This window comes from Papio anubis, chromosome 8 (assembly GCF_008728515.1).
Source record: "Papio anubis isolate 15944 chromosome 8, Panubis1.0, whole genome shotgun sequence".
Taxonomy (NCBI): Eukaryota; Metazoa; Chordata; class Mammalia; order Primates; family Cercopithecidae; genus Papio; species Papio anubis.
The window spans coordinates 37407093-37427675 of record NC_044983.1 but is presented as its reverse complement, the minus strand read 5'-3'; the positions used below and the strand labels follow the sequence as shown (position 1 = coordinate 37427675).

Genomic DNA, 20583 nt, shown 5'->3' with positions numbered 1-20583 from the left:
TATAGTTCTTAACTTTCTTTTGGTGGCTTTGTATTTTCTAAAATTTCTATAATGAATTTACATTACTTTTACAATCAGAAAAGAGCAACCATTTACTATGTATAATTTTTTTAACTTTTTTCATTTTACTTTGTAAATAAAAAATATTTTGATTACCTTATCAGCACCACATTTTGTGCCTTCGTTAACCATCCCAGGATCTGGAACGTCTGATCCTAGTTGGAAATCCACACCCCAACATTTGGTACCTCGACTGGGTGTTTGAATAATAGCAGGCACAATTCCAAATACAGGTATCTCTTGTACATTCTCACACTGAAGCTTTCCACACAAAGCATTCCTATAAAGAGAGAGAAATAATGCAACATAAAATGCATCCAGTATATACAACAAAAGAAGAAATTTATATATTTGCATATGGACAGAGCTTGCTGCTATGGAGGGAATCTTAACAAAGAAAGTGTATGAGAGCAAGAGAGGTCAAAGTAGCTCTCTTTCAGTATGGCAGAAAAGGGGGAAAAAGAGTTAAGTGGATGCTAAGATGCAAATTAGGGTACCAGCTGGTGCTGATGCTGCTTCTTTTACCACACTTAATCTTCTTCACTGTCTGTCTAGAGCTCAAAAGTCTAATAAAGTTGTTTCTAAGTATAATTTTATAAATTCTATTACACAGAAAATAATATAGCAGTATCAAAATTCAATTATGTCTTCTTACAGAGTTATGATAAAGCAGAAATTAGATTTTATAATGCAAAATAACTAAGAAAGGATTCCACCCCTCTTTGCCTGGCTAACTCTTGGTTACTTATTTAAAGAATCGATTCATTAACTCGTGAATTCATTAATTAAATATCGGAACTCTATGAAGGCTTCCCTGACCATAATTCTTATTGCCAAGGCTGTGTGAATTAAATGCCCTTCCTATATCCTTTCATAACACTCTAGGTCAATAACTCTTATGATGCTGTACTGAGATTTCCTGTTTAACTGATTGTCATCTGATCCAAGCACCTACTCTACATCTGAGTCTTCTCTATGATATGACTGCCCAGTCATCATAGGATATTTTTTCCCAATATCTCTAACTTGCACCCTCCTGAAACTGCCCATTCTAGTTCCCATCATGTTCTTTTGCTTATTAGGTAAAAATCTACCTCTGCAAAACATTTCTCCTCATTGGTCCCAGATCTTCCCCATGAGACTACATAGATATCTTTTCCTTCTTTCACACAGCAGCTATTTTAGGATAATTATTATGCAGCTCCTAAATACTTACTTCACCAGGTCACTATCCTACAATCACTTTTCATGCAACAAGGACGCTCCCTCCTAAATATGTTCCAGTTTGCCTCACTGCCTCTTGAAGCATAGTGCTCAGAATGGAGCATGAAATTTCAGTGACAGCCTGGTGAGCAAAGAAAAAAATGGAGCTCTTGTTTATTCTAGATACTGTACTTCTATTAAGTTCAAAATTACAATAGCTTTTATAACTACATTATATTATTGATGTCCTTGAATATATCACTAACTAAAATTCCTAATTTTTGCATGTGCTGCTATTAAGTCTTCATCTTTCCTTCATCCTGCATTTAAGAGTTAATAATTTTGTCCCAACTTTACATTTATTCTTAAGTCACCATTTATTTGCTAGCTGACCTGAGAGAAGTGTTTAAATTTTCTGAGCTTCAGTTTCTTCAGCTGAAAAAAAATGAGATAAATGAAGCCTATCTCACATAATTAGCTGAAATTAGATATGAAAACCTCAAAATCAAAGTGTGGCATAAAGTAGACCTCAGTTAAGATCTGTTGGAGCCTACCAAAATTCACATTGCTATGATATACTCAGTATTTCATACATAGGCTTGGTGATACATTAAAGAGTAAAGGAAAATACTCTTACAATATAAAAAGCTGTTACAAATCATTAAGACAAAGAAAATCACTTCAACAGAAAAATTAGCAAAGATGTAAACAGGCAGCTCATAAAATAAGAAATGTAAACAGCTAACAAAACTAAGAAGAGATGTTCACTGTTGAATAATATTAACAGAAAAGAAAATTCAGTTACAACCCTCAGTAAAATAACTGCTTCATGCAAGGATCATCCGTAAAGTGAAACACTGGTCAGGAACTGGATATTTACATGGCACAAAATCATCACTCCACATATTACCTGAGAGCTGCAATTTTAAAAAGCATAACTCCACAATAGTAAGATCTGGTCATTGCCACTGACTATCACTAATATTAATAAGACTACTCAGCACTAAGTGACTCCTTGATATAACGCATTGTTTATGAACATTCTCGCCAAAAATATTTAACCTGAATTCAATTAAGATTTTGGGTTTAGGGCCAGGCACAGTGGCTCACACCTGTAATCCCAGCACTCTGGGAGGCTAAGGCAAGCAGATCATTTGAAGTCAGGAGTTCGAGACCAGCCTGGCCAACATAGTGAAACCCCATCTCTACTAAAAATACAAAAATTAGCCAGGTGTGATGGTGCACGCCTGTAGTCCTAACTACTCCAGAGGCTGAGGCACAAGAATCACTTGAACCTGGGAGATGGAGGTTGCACTAAGCCGACATCATGCCACTGTACTCCAAACCTGGGCGACAGAGTGCGGCTCTACTCAAAAAAAAAAAAAAAAGATTTTGGGCTTAACTTCTGATTTAAAGAAAATTCAGATGATAGAAACTAAGTTAAGCAACACCAAGAGGAAACTAAAACAAATCCAGAACATGAGCCCACTGGCCCAGACATTTCCATACATCAAAGTCACTGAAAAGAAAAAAAAATCAGTCTAAAAGGTATTCTGGATTAAAAGTGACTTAAGTGACATAACAACTAAAGGCAATGTTTGATCCTTGATTGAGTCCTGATGTTGATAAATACAAGCTATAAAAGACAATTTGAGGACACTTATGGAAATACTAATATTGATCAGATACTAGATGATATTAGGAAATCATTCATTTTGTTAGGTGTGATGTGATCATGTGAATGGCCTTATTTGTTGAAGATGGATGCTGAGGAATTTAGAAGTAAAGTATCATGTCTGTAATTTACTTAAAATGGTTCAGCAAAATCTTGATGAAGCAAATAATGATAAGGCATTAACAATCTTGGTCTGGGATATATTGGTATTCATCACACTATTCTTTCTACTCCTCAGTATATTTGGAATTTCTCTTTTACAATGCTTGAAAAAATGACATTATCTATGTACCAAAAGATGACCCTTTTAGTGAAAGTAAACATGTGGCTTATGTTTATAAATGTATATACACATAAAAAAGAAATATAACAAAAACTTAAGAGAGTATCTCTGGATGGTAGGACCATATATGAATACTTTCTTTAAACGTTTCTAGATGTTTTTGGTAGTTTCAATGGGTAGAAAAGACTTTTCTAGATTTTACACATTCTACAATGAAGATGACAATAAAAATAGTGATGATGATGATGATGATGAACATGACAATGAACCAGATATTCCTCTTAGTACTAACACCCATTAACTCATTCAGTTCAAAACAACACTTGGAAACAGGTGCCATTATTATCCCCATTTTACCGAACAGAAAAATGAGGTATGTACGTGAAGTAACTTGTCCAAAGACTCAGAGACGTTAAGTGATTGAATCAGGATTCAAATCCAAAGAGTCTAACTTCAAATGTATATTCTTAATGACTATATCGTTTGTATATTACTATTATAAAATGCTTCCTAAATGAGTTATTCAGTAATTTTTAAGTTTGATAAGTATAGTTGCTATTTTCAACAAGATATTCATAAAAATATGAAACCAGACAAGGCTAAAGACAAGAATCTAGCAAATTCTTTCCAAGTGTGCATTAATCCACTTATCCCTAGATTTTAAATCAGTTCATTCAATCAGTTATATTAATTCTCCACCCATTCATTCTTCATCCATATCATCTGTACCTTCATTCATTCAATGTTTAATAGTCATTTATTATGTTTCCTCCAGGCATTATGCTAAATGCAAAAGATAAAATGCGTCACTGAACCTTACAGTTTGGTGAGGAAGAGTGATAACAAAAGAGCCACATAATTAATGAAACTGACAAATACTTCAAAAGAATATTCCAGAAATGAAAAGAATTTGCTAATGATAAATTTGCTAAAGCCATCCAAGTCATCAGGAGGGCATAAAAATCCTAAAAGTGTATGCACCTAGTAACAAATTTAAAAGATATACAGCAAAAATTTACATATCTAAAAAGATAAACAGACAAATCCACAATCATAACTGGAGACTTCAATATACCTCTCTCAGAAATTGAAGGAACATATATAATACACATACACCACAGATATGAAAGATTTGAATAAGACTATTAACTTGACATTTATAGAATAACATCTCTAACAACTGCAGAATATACTTTTTCTTTCAATTACACAGGGAACATTTACCCATACAGACCATATATTGGTCTGGTATTAAGGGGCAGACCCATATATTAGTCTGTATGGATGAATGTTCCAAGTGTAATTAAATAATGCACATCTCAATAAATTCCAAAGAAGTGAAATCATATAGAATGTGTTCTCAATGGAATTGAACTAGACATCAAAACCAAATAGATAACCAGTATATTCCCAACTACTGGGGAATTAAGCAATAGGCTTTCAACAACACGAGTCAAAGGAAAAAAATCACAGTGTAAATTAGAAAATACTATGAACTAAAAAATAATGAAAATATATCAAATTCTGTGAAAAAGAAACAAACAGCATCAAGAACACCTGTCAGAGGGAGAGCTGGTCCTGCTGAGGAAGTGGAAGAAGTCTTCCATGGGGAAACCACACTTCACCTGAGATCTGTAGGATGAAGAACTGAGCAGGCTGAGAGGGGGAAAGAGAGCATGCCGAGCAGAGGGAACAGCAGGTGCAGAGACCTATGGCCATAGGCCACATGCAGGCCAGCAGGGCTGGAGTTTCTCACAGAGGGGGCCAAATGAAGCCACAGAAGTAAACGAAATCACATGGGGTCGGGGGAGAAGAAGAATATTTTACACAATCACCAAAAAAAAAAGAGGTTTCTTCAAGAAGGAAAAAATGGCCAGCATAATTGAATGCTACTGACAGGTCAAGTATTACAGCATGAAGACCTGAAAACAACTGTCAGATTTAGTGACATGGGGGTCTTTGTTGCTATTTCTTCTTAGCAAGCACTGTTTCACTGTAGTTGCTTAGCCTAACTGGTAGCATAGGAGGTAGAATGGGTAGAAGCAATGCATAATATTACAGAATAATTCCAATTATATAAAATATTAGTGAGAAGAAGAAAATAATTCCACTGACATTAGTGAACATACATGGATTGAGATTATAGATGACTTTTTCCTCCTTTGTAATGTTTTATTATTAATGTTTTACAAAAAGCAAATGTTAATTGTAGAAATATAAAATGTTTTAATTCATCATTTTGAAATTATACAAAGCTAGAAAAAAATAACGAAGTTCAGAGTTTATTCTGCAGGTTCCTTTATTTGGGACTTAGTAACATAATCTTTTATTGAAAGGAAAATGAAAACGGTGTTTAGTTGGGGTTCTTATTATAAATCAAGGATAAACAAAATAAGAGTCTAAAAACCATTAGACTGTAGTTGCTGTCTAAAGGGACAAATTATGTTACCAGTTCTTTTCCTAACACCAGAGTCTCTCTGAAGCTTTGTATTGTAAAATGTTTGAAAAGTCAGGTATTTAAGGGGGAGAAAATCAGCGGTCACAGGGAGCAGTCGTAAAAGATACTAGAGATGGCCAGGCACGGTGGCTAACGCCTAAAATCCCAGCACTTTGGGAGGTTGAGGCGAGCAGATCACAAGGTCAGGAGATCGAGACCATCCTGGCCAATATGGTGAAAACCCATCTCTACTAAAATACAAAATATTAGCCGGGCGTGGTGGCATGTGCCTGTAGTCCCAGCTACTCAGGAGGCTGAGGCAGGGGAATCGCTTGAACCCGGGAGGCGGAGGATGCAGTGAGCCGAGATCACGCCACTGCACTCCAGCCTGGCAACAGAGCAAGACGCCGTCTCAAAAAAAAAAAAAAAAAAAAAAAAGATACTAGAGATGACGGATCTTATAATCTTTCATGTTCCATTATGACTGCACCTCCACTTACCCAGTGGCACACTTCTTGTATTCATTGCCAGAGAAACCACAATTGCCAAATCTGTCACCTTTAGAATTCACTTCAATGAAACAATCTTTGGGGGCAGCCTTGGCTTCTGTAACATTAAACATTTAAAAAAAGAAAAAAAAGTTATGGCAATTTAGCTTTCGAAATAAAAGCATTCCCTACAACAGTCTAAACACCTGGATGAATGGCCTCAATGCCACGGAAAACCTTTCATGCCTTACACATAAAACATTTTTGTTGCACATTTCATATGTAATGACAAAATGTAAAAATAAAGCTTAAATTGTACTTAAAAGTTAGCCTGGACTCAAACATTCAGGCCCTAAAAGAAAAACTATTAAATAACAAATTACAAATAAATTAAAAAGCATGCACAGTCGAGTACCATTTGCAGCATATTCATTCTCATTGCTCTTACATATAAATCAACTGCATCACTGGTTAGATCAGCTAGGAAGGGTTGGAGAAAACACTGCCAGCTATTACTTTTGTTTTTTTCATTTATCATAAATGGATGCTTGGTTTAGATGTCCCTACTAATTAGATACATTGACAAACACGACAGATGACAAAGTAACAATCTATTCTTGCTTTCCTTTTTTTCTTTTTTTTTTAAGAGACAGGATCTCGCTCTGTCACCCAGGCTGGAGTGCAGTGGCACGTTCATAGCTTACTGTAACCTTGAACTCTTGGACTCAAGAAATCCTCCCACCTCAAGCTCCCAAACAGCTAGAACTAGAGGTACATGCCGCCATGCCTGGCTAATTTTTGTTTTTATTTTTTGTAGAGATGGGGTCTTGCTATGTTGCCTATGCTGCAAAATGCTATTAAATTGGCAAAGTTATAAAAATGGAAATACTTGATGTTGGAAACATTTGAAGGAATGAATATTCACTTATAGCTAATGAAGGTATAAAGTGGTAAAATATTTCTGGAGATCATGTTGAAATGTCTTAGAAGCCTTTAATACAGCAATCCTGCTTCTGGAAATTTATCCAGAAGGATAAATGGAGGCCACATTAGTTGTGGCCACTAAACTATACGAAAGTTTACTGCTAACACTGTTGACTGTTTAAATAAATTACAGTATATCATTAACACAATGTTGTAGAAAAGTGTTTAACATGGAAAAGTATTCACAATTTATTGTTAGTATTGAAAACAGGCAGTTACATTTTAGCCTTTTTTTTTTTTTTTTTTTTTGAGACAGAGTCTCATTCTGTTGCCCAGGCTAGAATGCAGTGGCAAGGTCATAGCTCACTGCAGCCTTAACCTCCCAGGCTAAAGTAATCCTCCTGCCTTAGCCTCCTAAGTAGCTGGAAATGCAGGCATGCACCACCACACCTAATTTTTTTTTTTTTTTAGTGAGACAGAATCTTGCTATGCAGTCCAGGCTGAAAGGGGGCAAGTTTTAAAGCAGTATGTCAATATCACACCATTTTGGTATATTATACACTCATATGCATTAAAAAAGTGAAAGATATTCATGAAATTTTCAACAGTTACTTATCCAGAATATTGACAGTAGAACTATTTATTTTCTACCTTTTGCTTATTTGTATATTCAATATTTCCATATGTCCTATTTCCATTTAAGAAGTAAACCAATGTATCTTCTTTTAACAATGTCTTTGATAAATTCTAGCAGTAAGTCTTCATCAGCTCACCATGCTCATGGTGGCTGAGATCATGGTTTTGCTGCTTTCTGCTGTGTGACCTCATTTAGCTCTCTGAGCCCTGCCTTCCTCATAAGGTTTTTTTAAGGGTAAAATTTGATAGTAAGCGTCAATACCTTCTCTTATGTTAGCTCTTAAGTTCTTCATTTATTTGAAAAATATTTAGTTGGTGTGTACTAAACATATAAGGAATTTGAGAATGCATGAGCTCGTGAAGGACTTTTAAATCCTTATTCTCCACAAGTTCAAATGTTCAAAGGAATGAAAACTAGACCTATAACACCAGAACTGACTTATCTTTAAAATCAGAAGCCATCAACAAACTTCAGGTAAAAAGTCTGAATATATGCATGTATTTCCCCCTCCCTCCTAAAATCCCACAGAAGCAAAGAAAGTCGTTTTTTGTTTTTTTTTTTAAATTCATAAACCTATAGACAATGGAACTGGGAAAGGAGACTGCACAAAACTTAGAAGCCAAAAAGAAATTGGTGAAGTAGTAAATGACTCAATGTATCTCAGAAAACTGAATCTTAAGCTGGCAACAGAAAAAACTGAGATCAACCCTTTTTACACACAGAATTCCTCCAAGAAAAGAAACTGGTAGTAACAGGTACCTCTGGCTATAGAAAATAAGGAGGGGCAGGTGGCCGGAATAAAGAGGAAAAATTTTAAATCTGTTTAAGAAGCAGTTTGACCCACAAGTCACCTCCCATCTTTGTGAAGTCAAGTGACTGTCTCTTCTCTACCCTGGCAAAGGACTGGAGGTTTATTTTCTGGAGAGAGTAAAACACAAGGTTCCAGGAGTCAAGAGATACCAGGCACAGTAACAGGCACAGAAACTGTTCTAAATACAAGGGGATGAACTGAACATTTGCCTGCCTCATACTGAGGTCCCAGTCTTATTTTCCCTCACCTCCTGTTTCCCTCCCAGAATGCTGACAGTTAGGTATTTTTTTTTTTTTTTTTTTTTTTAGGAGAAGTTTCACTCTTGCCACGCAAGCTGGAATGCAATGGCGTGATCTTGGCTCACTGCAACCTCTGCTTTCCGGGTTCAAGTGATTCTCCTGCCTCAGCCTCCCAAGTAGCTGGGATTACAGGTGCCCACCACCATGCCAGGCTAATTTTTGTATTTTTAGTAGAGATGGAGTTTTGCCATGTTGGCCAGGCTGGTCTAGAACTCCTGACCTCAGGCGATCCACCTGCCTCGGCCTCCCAAAGTGCTGGGATTACAGGCATGAGCCAGCACGCCCGGCTGACAGCTAGGTCTTGGCCCTCCAGGATGCAGATAGATAAGGTCTTCATAAGGGAATCTAACAAGCCCAAGAGGGAAAAAAAAACCTAAAGATGTGGTTTTTGGCATTTCCCTAATTAAAAAGTTCAACCATATCACCCTACAGGAAAGTTTCCAGTTAACAAGCCTCCCCCATGAGCCTAGAGTGACCCCTCTGCTCCTTATTCCCCTCCCACGGACCCGGGACTATGGGAGAGATGAGGAACATGGCTAATGTGAAAGACGGAAATTCAAACAAAGAAAAAAGTAATGTTTGGAACGAGGTTACGCAGAAGAAAGGAAAGTTTTTAAAAATTATCATTAACATACTAACGAACATGAGAGAAGATGTTTCATGCATGGAATAAAAACAGATTATGTCTTTTTTATTTATGTATTTATTTTTTTGAGATGGAGTCTCACACTGTCGCCCAGGCTCAAGTGCAGTGGCATGATCTTGGCTCACTGCAAGCTCCGCCTCCCGGGTTCATGCCATTCTCCTGCCTCAGCCTCCCCAGCGGCTGGGACTACAGGCGCCCACCACCACGCTCGACTAATTTTTTATTTTGTATTCTTAGTAGAGACGGGGTTTCACCATGTTAGCCAGGATGGTCTAGATCTCCTGACCTCATGATCCACCTGCCTCAGCCTCCCAAAGTGCTGAGATTACAGGCATGAGCCAGCGCACCTGGCCCAGAACAGATTATTTCTTAAAAAGAAGTGGGGAAAAAAAACTCAGAGAATATAAAAGAGTTTCTGAAAACTAAAATCATAGTGCCTGAAATGAAAACCGCAATAAAAGAGTTAGAAGATAAAGCTGAAGAAGTTGCTCAGACAGTAGGTCAAAAAAAAAACAAAACAAAAAAAACCACACAGATAAAAAGACAGAAAAGATAAGGAAATCCAATATCCAAGGAAATCTAGGAAATTCAATATCCAAATAATATGTGATCCAGGAAAAGAAATCACACCAAAAAAATGAAAGCGAAGAAATCTCCGGAACTAAAAAAAAAAATGAATTCCCAGATTGAATGTACCCACCAATTACACAGCAAGGTGAATAAAAACAAACCCACATCAAGGCATATCACCTTGAAAAGATCATTCTCCAAGCTTTTTCAGAGGGGATAAGGGAAACCCTAGGTACAAAAATCAGAATGGCTTCATACTTTTCAACAGCAATTCTGTAAACTACAAGACAATAAAGCAATGGCTTCAAAACTGTGACAGAAAATGATTAAACCATCATTCTTAGCAAACTATCACAAGAACAGAAAACCAAACACCGCATGTTCTCACTCATAGGTGGGAACTGAACAATGAGATCACTTGGACTCAGGAAGGGGAACATCACACACCGGGGCCTATCACGGGGAGGGGGGAGGGGGGAGGGATTGCATTGGGAGTTATACCTGATGTAAATGACGAGTTGATGGGTGCAGCACACCAACATGGCACAAGTATACATATGTAACAAACCTGCACGTTATGCACATGTACCCTACAACTTAAAGTATAATAATAATAAATAAATTTTTTAAAAAAATAGATTGAATTTAAAAAAAAAAAAAGAAAATGATTTCCATCCCCATCAATCAAGTATTTAGTCCAAATAAAAGCATTTTCACAGTTGAAGGATCTCAAAAAATTTACCTCTAATTTACCCTATCTAAGGAAACTACTGAAACGAAAGTTCCATGAAAGGAGGAAATAAACCAAGAAAAAGGATAATACGGGAAATGCAAACAGGAGACTCAAAAGGGAAAGAGCCAACGATTCACCTTCAGACTATGGTGAAAGATCTCAGGATAAATACTGATTACACTATTGGCAGTCCTGGTTCTCAGGCCTTCAAACTTGGACTGGAACTAAACTATCATCTCTTCTGTGTCTCCAGCTTGCCAAACCATCCTACAAATCTGGGATTTTCAGTTGCTTACCATAATCGCATGAGCCAACTGCTTATAATAAATGAATAAATATATACATAATATGTATATATCCAATTGACATTGTTTTTCTGCAGTCTAACTAATTCAGATTTTGGACCAACAGGGGTTCCAGAGGAACAGAACTTTGAGAATGAGTTTTCTGAATCAATTCCAAGGTTTCTAGAATGGGCTATCTAATCTGATTAGATTTTTAAAGACACCTACAACTCTATTTCCAAAAGTAAACACAGTACTGATAGTGCATAGCATGATATGGTAATTGCAGTACAGAAACATATCACCACTAGAGACTCCTAATCAGACATTTACAAGAAGCAAGGATCTGGGTAACTATGTATAGGATACCTTCAAAACTTTTTCTCATACTAACAGCAGGAGATTGAGTGGTTGCTCCTTACTTTACCGGACAAAGTAGGGAAAGAAGATGATAAACTCAGGGATTCCTAGTTCAAGTACCATATAAGTGGGGTGGGGCACCAAGACGGCCAAATAGTAACAGCTCCAGCTTCCAGCTCCCAGCATGAGCAACACAGAGGACGGGTGATTTCTGCATTTCCAACTGAGGTTCCGGATTCATCTCACTGGGGCATGTCGGACAGTCGGTGCAGGACAGTGGGTGCAGTTCAACCAGCAAGAGCCAAAGCAGGGTGAGGCTTTGCCTCACCGGGGAAGCGCAAGGGGGAAGGGAATTCCTTTTCCTAGCCAAGGGAAACTGTGACATACAACACCTGGAAAATCGGGTCACTCCCACCCTAATATTGCACTTTACCAAGGGTCTTAGCACACGGGACACCAGGAGATTATATCCCGCGCCTGGCTAAGAGGGTCCCACGCCCACGGAGCCTCCCTCATTGCTAGCACAGCAGTCTGAAATCTAACTGCAAGGCGGCAGCAAGGCTGGGGTAGGGGTGCCCGCCATTGCTGAGGCTTAAGTAGGTAAACAAAGCGACCTGGAAGCTCGAACTGGGTGGAGCCCACCACAGCTCAAGGAGGCCTGCCTGCCTCTGTAGACTCCACCTCTGGGGACAGGGCATAGCTAAACCAAAATCAGCAGAAACCTCTGCAGATGTAAATGTCCCTGTCTGAAGGCACTGAAGAGAGTAGTGATTCTCCCAGCAAGGAGGTTGAGATCTGAGAACGGACAGACTGCCTGCTCAAGTGGGTCCCCGATCCCCAAGTAGCCTAACTGGGAGAGCCTAACTGGGAATAGCCTCACAGGAGTGGACCTCAAGCAAACTCCAACAGACCTACAGCTGAGGGTCTGGACTGTTGAAGGAAAACTAAGAGAGAGCACATCCACACCAAAACTCCATCTGTATGTCACCATCATCAAAGACCAAAGGTAGATAAAACCACAAAGATGGGGAAAAAGCAGTGCAGAACAGCTGAAAATTCAAAAAATCAGAGTTTCTCTCCCTCTCCAAAGGAACACAGCTCTCTGCCAGCAACGGAACAAAGCTGGACGTAGAATGACTTTGACAAGTTGAGAGAAGAAGGCTTCAGCCAATCAAACTTCTCAGAGCTAAAGGAGGAACTACGAACCCAGCGCAAAGAAACTAAACCTTGAAAAAAAGATTTGACGAATGGATAACTAGAATAACCAATGCAGAGAAGTCCATAAACGACCTGATAGAGATGAAAACCATGACACGAGAACTACATGACAAATGCACAAGCTTCAGTAACCAACTCAATCAACTGGAAGAAAGAGTATCTTTACTCTTTTCATTTGATTAAAGAACAAATGAATGAAATGAAGTGAGAAGAGAAGTTTAGAGAAAAAAAGCGTAAAAAGAAATGAACAAAGACTCCAAGAAATATGGGACTATATGAAAAGACCAAATCTATGTCGGATTGGTGTACTTGAAAGTGATGGGGAGAATGGAACCAAGTTGGAAAACACTCTGCAGGATATTATCCAGGAGAACTTCCCCAACCTAGCAAGGCAGGCCAACATTCAAATTCAGGAAATACAGGGAACGCCAAAAAGATACTCCTCGAGAAGAGCAACTCCAAGACACATAACTGTAAGACTCACCAAAGTTGAAATGAAGGAAAAAATGTTAAGGGCAGCCAGAGAGAAAGGTTAGGTTACCCACAAAGGGAAGCCCATCAGACTAACAGCAGATCTCTCAGCAGAAACTCTACAAGCCAGAAGAGAGTGGGGACCAATATTGAACACTCTTAAAGACAAGAATTTTCAACCCAGAATTTCATATCCAGCCAAACTAAGTTTCACAAGTGAAGAAAAAAAAAAATCCTTTACAGACAAGCAAATGCTGAGCGATTTCTTCACCCCCAGGCCTGCCCTACAAGAGGTCCTGAAGGAAGCACTAAACATGGAAAGGAACAACCGGTACCAGTCATTGCAAAAACATGCCAAAATGTAAAGATGATCAATGCTAGGAAGAAACTGCATCAACTAACGAGCAAATTAACCAGCTAACATCATAATGTCAGCATCAAATTCACACACAACAATATTAACCTTAAATGTAAAAGGGCTAAATGGTCCAATTAAAAGACACAGACTGGCAAACTGGATAAAGAGTCAAAACCCATCAGTATGCTGTATTCAGGAGACCCATCTCACGAGCAAAGACATACATAGGTTCAAAATAAAGATTTGGAGGAAGATCTACCAAGCAAATGGAAAACAAAAAAAAAAGGCAGGGTTTGCAATCCTAGTCTCTGATAAAACAGACTTTAAACCATCAAAGATCAAAAGAGACAAAAAAGGCCACTACATAATGGTAAAGGGATCAATTCAACAGGAAGAGCTAACTATCCTAAATATATAAGCACCCAATACAGGAGCACCCAGATTCATAAAGGAAGTCCTTAGAGACTTACAAAGAGACTTAGACTCCCATACAATAATAATGGGAGGCTGTAACACCCCACTGTCAACATTAGATCGAGACAGAAAAAGTTAACAAGGGTATCCAGGAATTGAATTCAATCTGCACCAAGCACACCCAATACACATCTACAGAACTCTCCACCCCAAATCAACAAAATATACATTCTTCTCAACACCACATCGCACTTATTCCAAAACTGACCACATCGTTGGAAGTAAAGCACTCCTCAGCAAATGTACAAGAACAGAAATTATAACCAACTGTCTCTCAGACCACAGTGCAATCAAACTAGAACTCAAGACTAAGAAACTCAATCAAAACCACTGAACTACATGGAAACTGAACAACCTGCTCCTGAATGACTACTGGGTACGTAACAAAATGAAGGCAGAAACAAAGATATTCTTTGAAACCAATGAGAACAAAGATACAACATACCAGAATCTCTGGGACACATTTAAAGCAGTGTGTAAAGGGAAATTTATAGCACTAAATGCCCACAAGAGAAAGCAGGAAAGATCTGAAATTGACACCCTAACATCACAATTAAAAGAACTAGAGAAGCAAGAGCAAACACATTCAAAAGCTAGCAGAAGGCAAAAAATAACTAAGATCAGAGCAGAACTGAAGGAGATAAAGACACAAAAAAACCTTCAAAAAATCCATGAATCCAGGAGCTGGTTTCTTGAAAAGATTAACAAAATTGACAGACCGCTAGCAAGACTAATAAAGAAGAAAAGAGAGAAGAATCAAATAGATGCAATAAAAAATGATAAAGGGGATATCACCACCGACCCCACAGAAATACAAACTACCATCAGAGAATACTATAAACACCTCTACGCAAATAAACTAGAAAACCTACAAGAAATGGATAAATTCCTGGACACATACACTCTCCCAAGACTAAACTAGGAAGAAGTTGAATCCCTGAATAGACCAATAGCAGGCTCTGAAATTGAGGCAATAATTAATAGCCTACCAAACAAAAAAAGTCCAGCACCAGACAGATTCATAGCTGAATTCTACCAGAGGTACAAGGAGGAGCTGGTACCATTCCTTCTGAAACTCTTCCAATCAATAGAAAAAGAGGGAATCCTCCCTAACTCATTTTATGAGGCTGACATCATCCTGATACCAAAGCCTGGCAGAGACACAACAAAAAAAGAGAATTGTAGACCAAAATCCCTGATGAACATCGATGCAAAAATCCTCAATAAAATACTGACAAACTGAATCCAGCAGCATATCAAAAAGCTTATCCACCATATCAAGTGGGCTTCATCCCTGGGATGCAAGGCTGGTTCAACATATGCAAATCAATAAACATAATCCAGCATATAAACAGAACCAAAGACAAGAACCACATGATTATCTCAATACATGCAGAAAAGGCCTTTGACAAAATTCAACAACCCTTCATGCTAAAAACTCTCAATAAATTCGGTATTGATGGAACATATCTCAAAATAATAAGAGCTATTTATGACAAACCCACAGCCAATATCATAGTGAATGGGCAAAAACTAGAAGCATTCCCCTTAAAAACTGGCACAAGACAAGGATGTCCTCTCTCACCACTCCTATTCAACATAGTGTTGGAAGTTCTGGCTAGGGCAATCAGGCAAGAGACAGAAATAAAGGGTATTCGATTAGGAAAAGAAGAAGTCAAATTGTCCCTATTTGCAGATGACATGATTGTCTATTTAGAAAACCCCATCATCTCAGCCCAAAATCTCCTCAAGCTGATGAGCAACTTCAGCAAAGTCTCAGGATTCAAAATTAATGTGCAAAAATCACAAGCATTCTTACACACCAGTAACAGACAAACAGAGAGCCAAATCATGAATGAACTCCCATTCACAATTGCTTCAAAGAGAATAAAATACCTAGGAATCCAACTTACAAGGGATGTGAAGGACCTCTTCAAGGAGAACTACAAACCACTGCTCAGTGAAATAAAAGAGGACACAAACATATGGAAGAGCATTCCATGGTCATGGATAGGAAGAATCAATATCGTGAAAATGGCCATACTGCCCAAGGTAATTTATAGATTCAATGCCATCCCCATTAAGCTACCAATGACTTTCTTCACAGAATTGGAAAAAGCTACTTTAAAGTTCATATGGAACCAAAAAAGAGCCCGCATTGCCAAGACAATCCTAAGTCAAAAGAACAAAGCTGGAGGCATCACACTACCTGACTTCAAACTATACTACAAGGCTACAGTAACCAAAACAGCATGGTACTGGTACCAAAACAGATATATAGACGAATGGAACAGAACAGAGACCTCAGAAATAATACCACACATCTACAACCATCTGATCTTTGACAAACCTGAGAAAAACAAGATATGGGGAAAGGATTCCCTATTTAATAAATGGTGCTGGGAAAACTGGTTAGCCATAAGTAGAAAGCTGAAACTGGATCCCTTCCTTACTCCTCATGCAAAAATTAATTCAAGATGGATTAGAAACTTAAATGTTAGATCTAAAACCATAAAAACCCTAGAAGAAAACCTAAGTAATACCATTCAGGACACAGGCCTGGGCAAGGACTTCATGTCTAAAACACCAAAAGCAATGGCAACAAAAGCCAAAATTGACAAATGAGATCTAATTAAACTAAAGAGCTTCTGCACAGCAAAAGAAACTACCATCAGAGTGAACAGGCAACCTACAGAATGGGAGAAAAGTTTTGCAATCTACTCATCTGACAAAGCGCTAATATCCAGAATCTACAAAGAACTCAAACAAATTTACAAGAAAAAAAAAACCCCATCAAAAAGTCAGCAAAGGATATAAACAGACACCTCTCAAAAGAAGACATTTATGCAGCCAACAGACATGAAAAAATGCTCATCATCACTAGCCATCAGAGAAATGCAAATCAAAACCAAAATGAGATGCCATCTCACACCAGTTAGAATGGCAATCATTAAAAAGTCAGGAAACAACAGGTGTTGGAGAGGATGTGGAGAAATAGGAACACTTTTACACTGTTGGTGGGACTGTAAACTAGTTCAACCATCGTGGAAGACAGTGTGGCAATTCTTCAAGGATCTAGAACCAAAAATACCATTTGACCCAGCAATCCCATTACTGAGCATATACCCAAAGGATTACAAATCATTCTACTGTAAAGACACATGTACACATATGTTTACTGCAGCACCGTTCACAATAGCAAAGACTTGGAAACAACCCAAATGTCCATCAATGATAGACTGGATAAAGAAAATGTGGCACATATACACCATGGAATATTATGCAGCCATAAAAAAGGTTGAGTTCATGTCCTTTGTAGGGACAAGGATGCAGCTGGAAACCATCATTCTCAGCAAACTATTGCAAGAACAGAAAACCAAATACCACATGTTCTCACTCATAGGTGGAAATTGAACAATGAGATCACTTGGACACAGGAAGGGGAACATCACACACCTGGGCCTGTTGTGGGGTGGGGGGAGGGGGGAGGGATAGCATTAAGAGATATACCTAATGTAAATGACAAGTTAATGGGTGCAGCACACCAACATGGCACATGTATACATATGTAACAAACCTGCATGTTGTACACATGTACCCTAGAACATAAAGTATAATTTAAAAAAAAAAAAAAACACCATATAAGTGACCTGAAATTTTCTCTGTGTGCCCTAAAGGACAGCCATATCGCCAGTAGTTGCAGAGCTGAGACTGTTGAAAATCAAACCTAGAATCTTATCCTGTGACTGGCTGAAAGCAAATTGAACTCCTAGCCTTGTAGGGTATCTAGTGTTAAATTGAGGGTACTGACCGGCAAGGAACTGGTTCTTGAAAGTTGGAATGAGGACATGTGGGGAGACTTTGATAAAGCTGGGTACACTGAGCCTCTAAACTGTTTGTCTGTGTTTGTTTGTTTTGAGATAGAGTCTTGCTCTGTTGCCCAGGCTGGAGTGCAGTGGCACGATCTCAGCTAATTGCAACCTCCACCTCCCAGGTTCAAGCGATTCTCCTGCCTCAGCCTCCCAAGTAGCTGGGACTACAGTAGTGCACCACTACGCTTGGCTAATTTTTGTGTTTTTAATGGAGACAGGGTTTCGCCATGTTGGCTAGGCTGGTCTCGAACTCCTGACCTCAAGTGATCTGTCTGTCTCACCTCCCAAAGTGCTGGGATTACAGGCACCTGGCTGAGCCTCTAAATTCTGATGAGTCGTCTTTGCCAGTAGAAACAGCGTCTCCACCATCTGAGGGGACTAACCCTGCATTGCCTGAGGAAACTGTAATAGCCTCCCCGGAGGCAGGTGCCATGCACGACAATGCCAATTTCCCTCAGGATCCACCTCTAAAATATCTCATTGCTTCTAAACCTATAACTAGACTCAAGTCATAGAAAATGCCCCTAAAGGTGAAATACTAAACACGACCCCTGAGGAGGTTCACCACACTCCAAGACTACTTGAATTTTCTAATTTACAGAAAAAAATCCAGGGAACATGTGTGGGAAGGGATATTAAGGGTGTGAGATAATGGTGGGAGGAATATAAAGTTGGATTGGGATGAATTTATTGATGAGGACTCACAAGTCTGAGAGTCTGCACTGAATGTTGCCATTCAGGGAGTTAGAAAGGTCTCTAACAGTTTGTTCGGCTAACTGGCTGAAATGTGACTCAAAAGGCAGCTCACAGTGAGCAAGTCAGGAATGCAGGGCCTGTCTCAGTTTAATGCAGAGAAAGGGATCCAAAGTCTGAGGGAGACTAAAATGTTGGAGTCAATTTGTCACTTCAGATGTATTTACCTACCCTGGAGGAATTCGGAAAACACACCTTTTACCAAGACTGTAGGAAATATATTTGTAAGGGAGGCCTAGCATCCTTGAAAAGCTCTGTGATCACTCTTATCTAAAGGGCAGACCTTGTAGTAGGAGCAATGGCCACTGAGTTGGGAAACTTAAATGCAATGAAAGTATCAGATCCTAGATGATAGGAAAGTGTCAACATTCAACCACCAAAGGCAAGGTGGGCAGGGCATGGTTACCATAATGGAGAGCAGAGTCAAAGCAGCAATCACAATAACCTGACCCATGTAAAAACTTACAGCATTGGCTAGTTGATCACACTGTTTCTGTCTAGAGCAGAAGCAAGATACGCAGCTTCCCATAGTCTTACTTGATCTGTACCAAATAAGAAAATTCTAGGCCAAGTAAACGAGTCTAATTTGAATCATAAAAACAGAAGGTCACAGCCTCTTAATCAATTCCTTGACTTGAGCCGGTTTACAGAAACAGAAACTCTCAAATAAAGGCAGGGTAGATCTCCTTAAGGAAGAACCCTCCCATATGCTGCCAAAAATTTATACTATTAATCATTATACCAGATATTTCCAAGGGACCTATGGCCTTTTACCAGGGCAATGGTTATGCACTGAATGTATGTGTACCCCTTCAATGTTTGTGTACCCCACAATTCATCTGTTGAAGCCCTAACCCCAATGGTATTTGGAGATGGGCCCTTTGGGAGGTAATGAGAGTTAGGTGGGATCATGAGGATGAGACCCTTACGATGGGACTGGCGATCTTATAAGAAGAAGGGAGAGATCCCTCACCAAGAACCAAATTGACTGGCACTCTGATCTCAGACTCCCAGACTCCAGAACTCTGAGAAGCAAGTGTCTGCCATTTAAGCCACACAGTCCACAGTACATCTTGTTAGAGCAGCCAGCTATGGTTTAAATGTTTGTCCCTTCTAAAATTCATGTTGAAATTTAATTGCCATTGTGACAGTATTAAGAGGTGGGACCTTTAAGAGGTGATTAGGCCATGATGGCTCTGCCCTCTGGGATAAGATTAATATTGTTATCAAAGGGTGCGTTTGGCCCCACTTTGTCTCTTGCCCATCCACCTTCTGTCATGTGATGGCTCAGCAAAACAACCCTCATCAGGTGGCAGCACCTTTATCTCGACTTCCCAGTCTCCAGAAGTCAATAAATTTCTGTTCACTACTAATTACCTGGTCTGTAGCATTTTGTTATAATAGTACAAAATAGACTGAGACAGAATTGATCAGACTAAGACACTGTGCACTGAGAAAAAAAATTAGACCTTTCAGAACACAGAAACCTATACTGAAATAATTCAGCAAACCCAAAATGTCACTGTGGCCAAAAAGTCAGAGTAGGGGCTTATGAAGGTCAGGTGATTGATGAAGTTTTACCTCAGGTCGATCTCACAGCAGGCCTAGTGGGTCCCGGGTTTTTTCCCACAGTTCCAGAATGCATAATTGAAACAGACCACACTCAACAGCTGGCAGAATCGCCACACTGGTTCCCTGACCTGTGGAGTGATGGCCATTATGGTAATAAAGGCCAGGTGGAACCCACTAGAAAGTGCCTCTACCTAGGAAAATAGTAAGCCAAAAGCAATACCACATCTCTGAAGGGACTGCAGAGATTTGTGTCAACATCAAGGACTTGAAAGATGCAGGGGTGGGGACTCTCATCACATCTCCATTCAACTTGCCTATTTGGCCTGTGCAGAAGACAGACAGATCTTGGAGAATGACAGTGGATTATTATAAGCTTAGCTAAGTGGTGACTCCAATTGAAGCTGCTGTACCAAATGTATTTCATTGCTTGAGCAAATTAACACACCCCCTAATAC

At 39.0% G+C, this 20583-nt stretch overlaps 1 protein-coding gene across 2 annotated transcripts in view; it reads right to left on the bottom strand.

The window, feature by feature from the left end:
* The window catches only part of ADAM9 (ADAM metallopeptidase domain 9), a 112776-nt gene that overhangs the window by 26682 nt on the left and 65511 nt on the right, over positions 1 to 20583 (bottom strand). For both annotated transcript variants that reach the window (XR_002523772.2, XM_003902666.5), the window contains exons 15-16: positions 6159 to 6264; positions 157 to 340 (exon numbers count right to left, since the gene is read on the bottom strand). Coding sequence is in view for 1 of the 2 variants with exons in the window: in XM_003902666.5 (XP_003902715.1) it covers positions 157 to 340; positions 6159 to 6264 (290 nt within the window). In the remaining variant the exon portion in view is untranslated. The remainder of the gene's footprint in view (positions 1 to 156; positions 341 to 6158; positions 6265 to 20583) is intronic.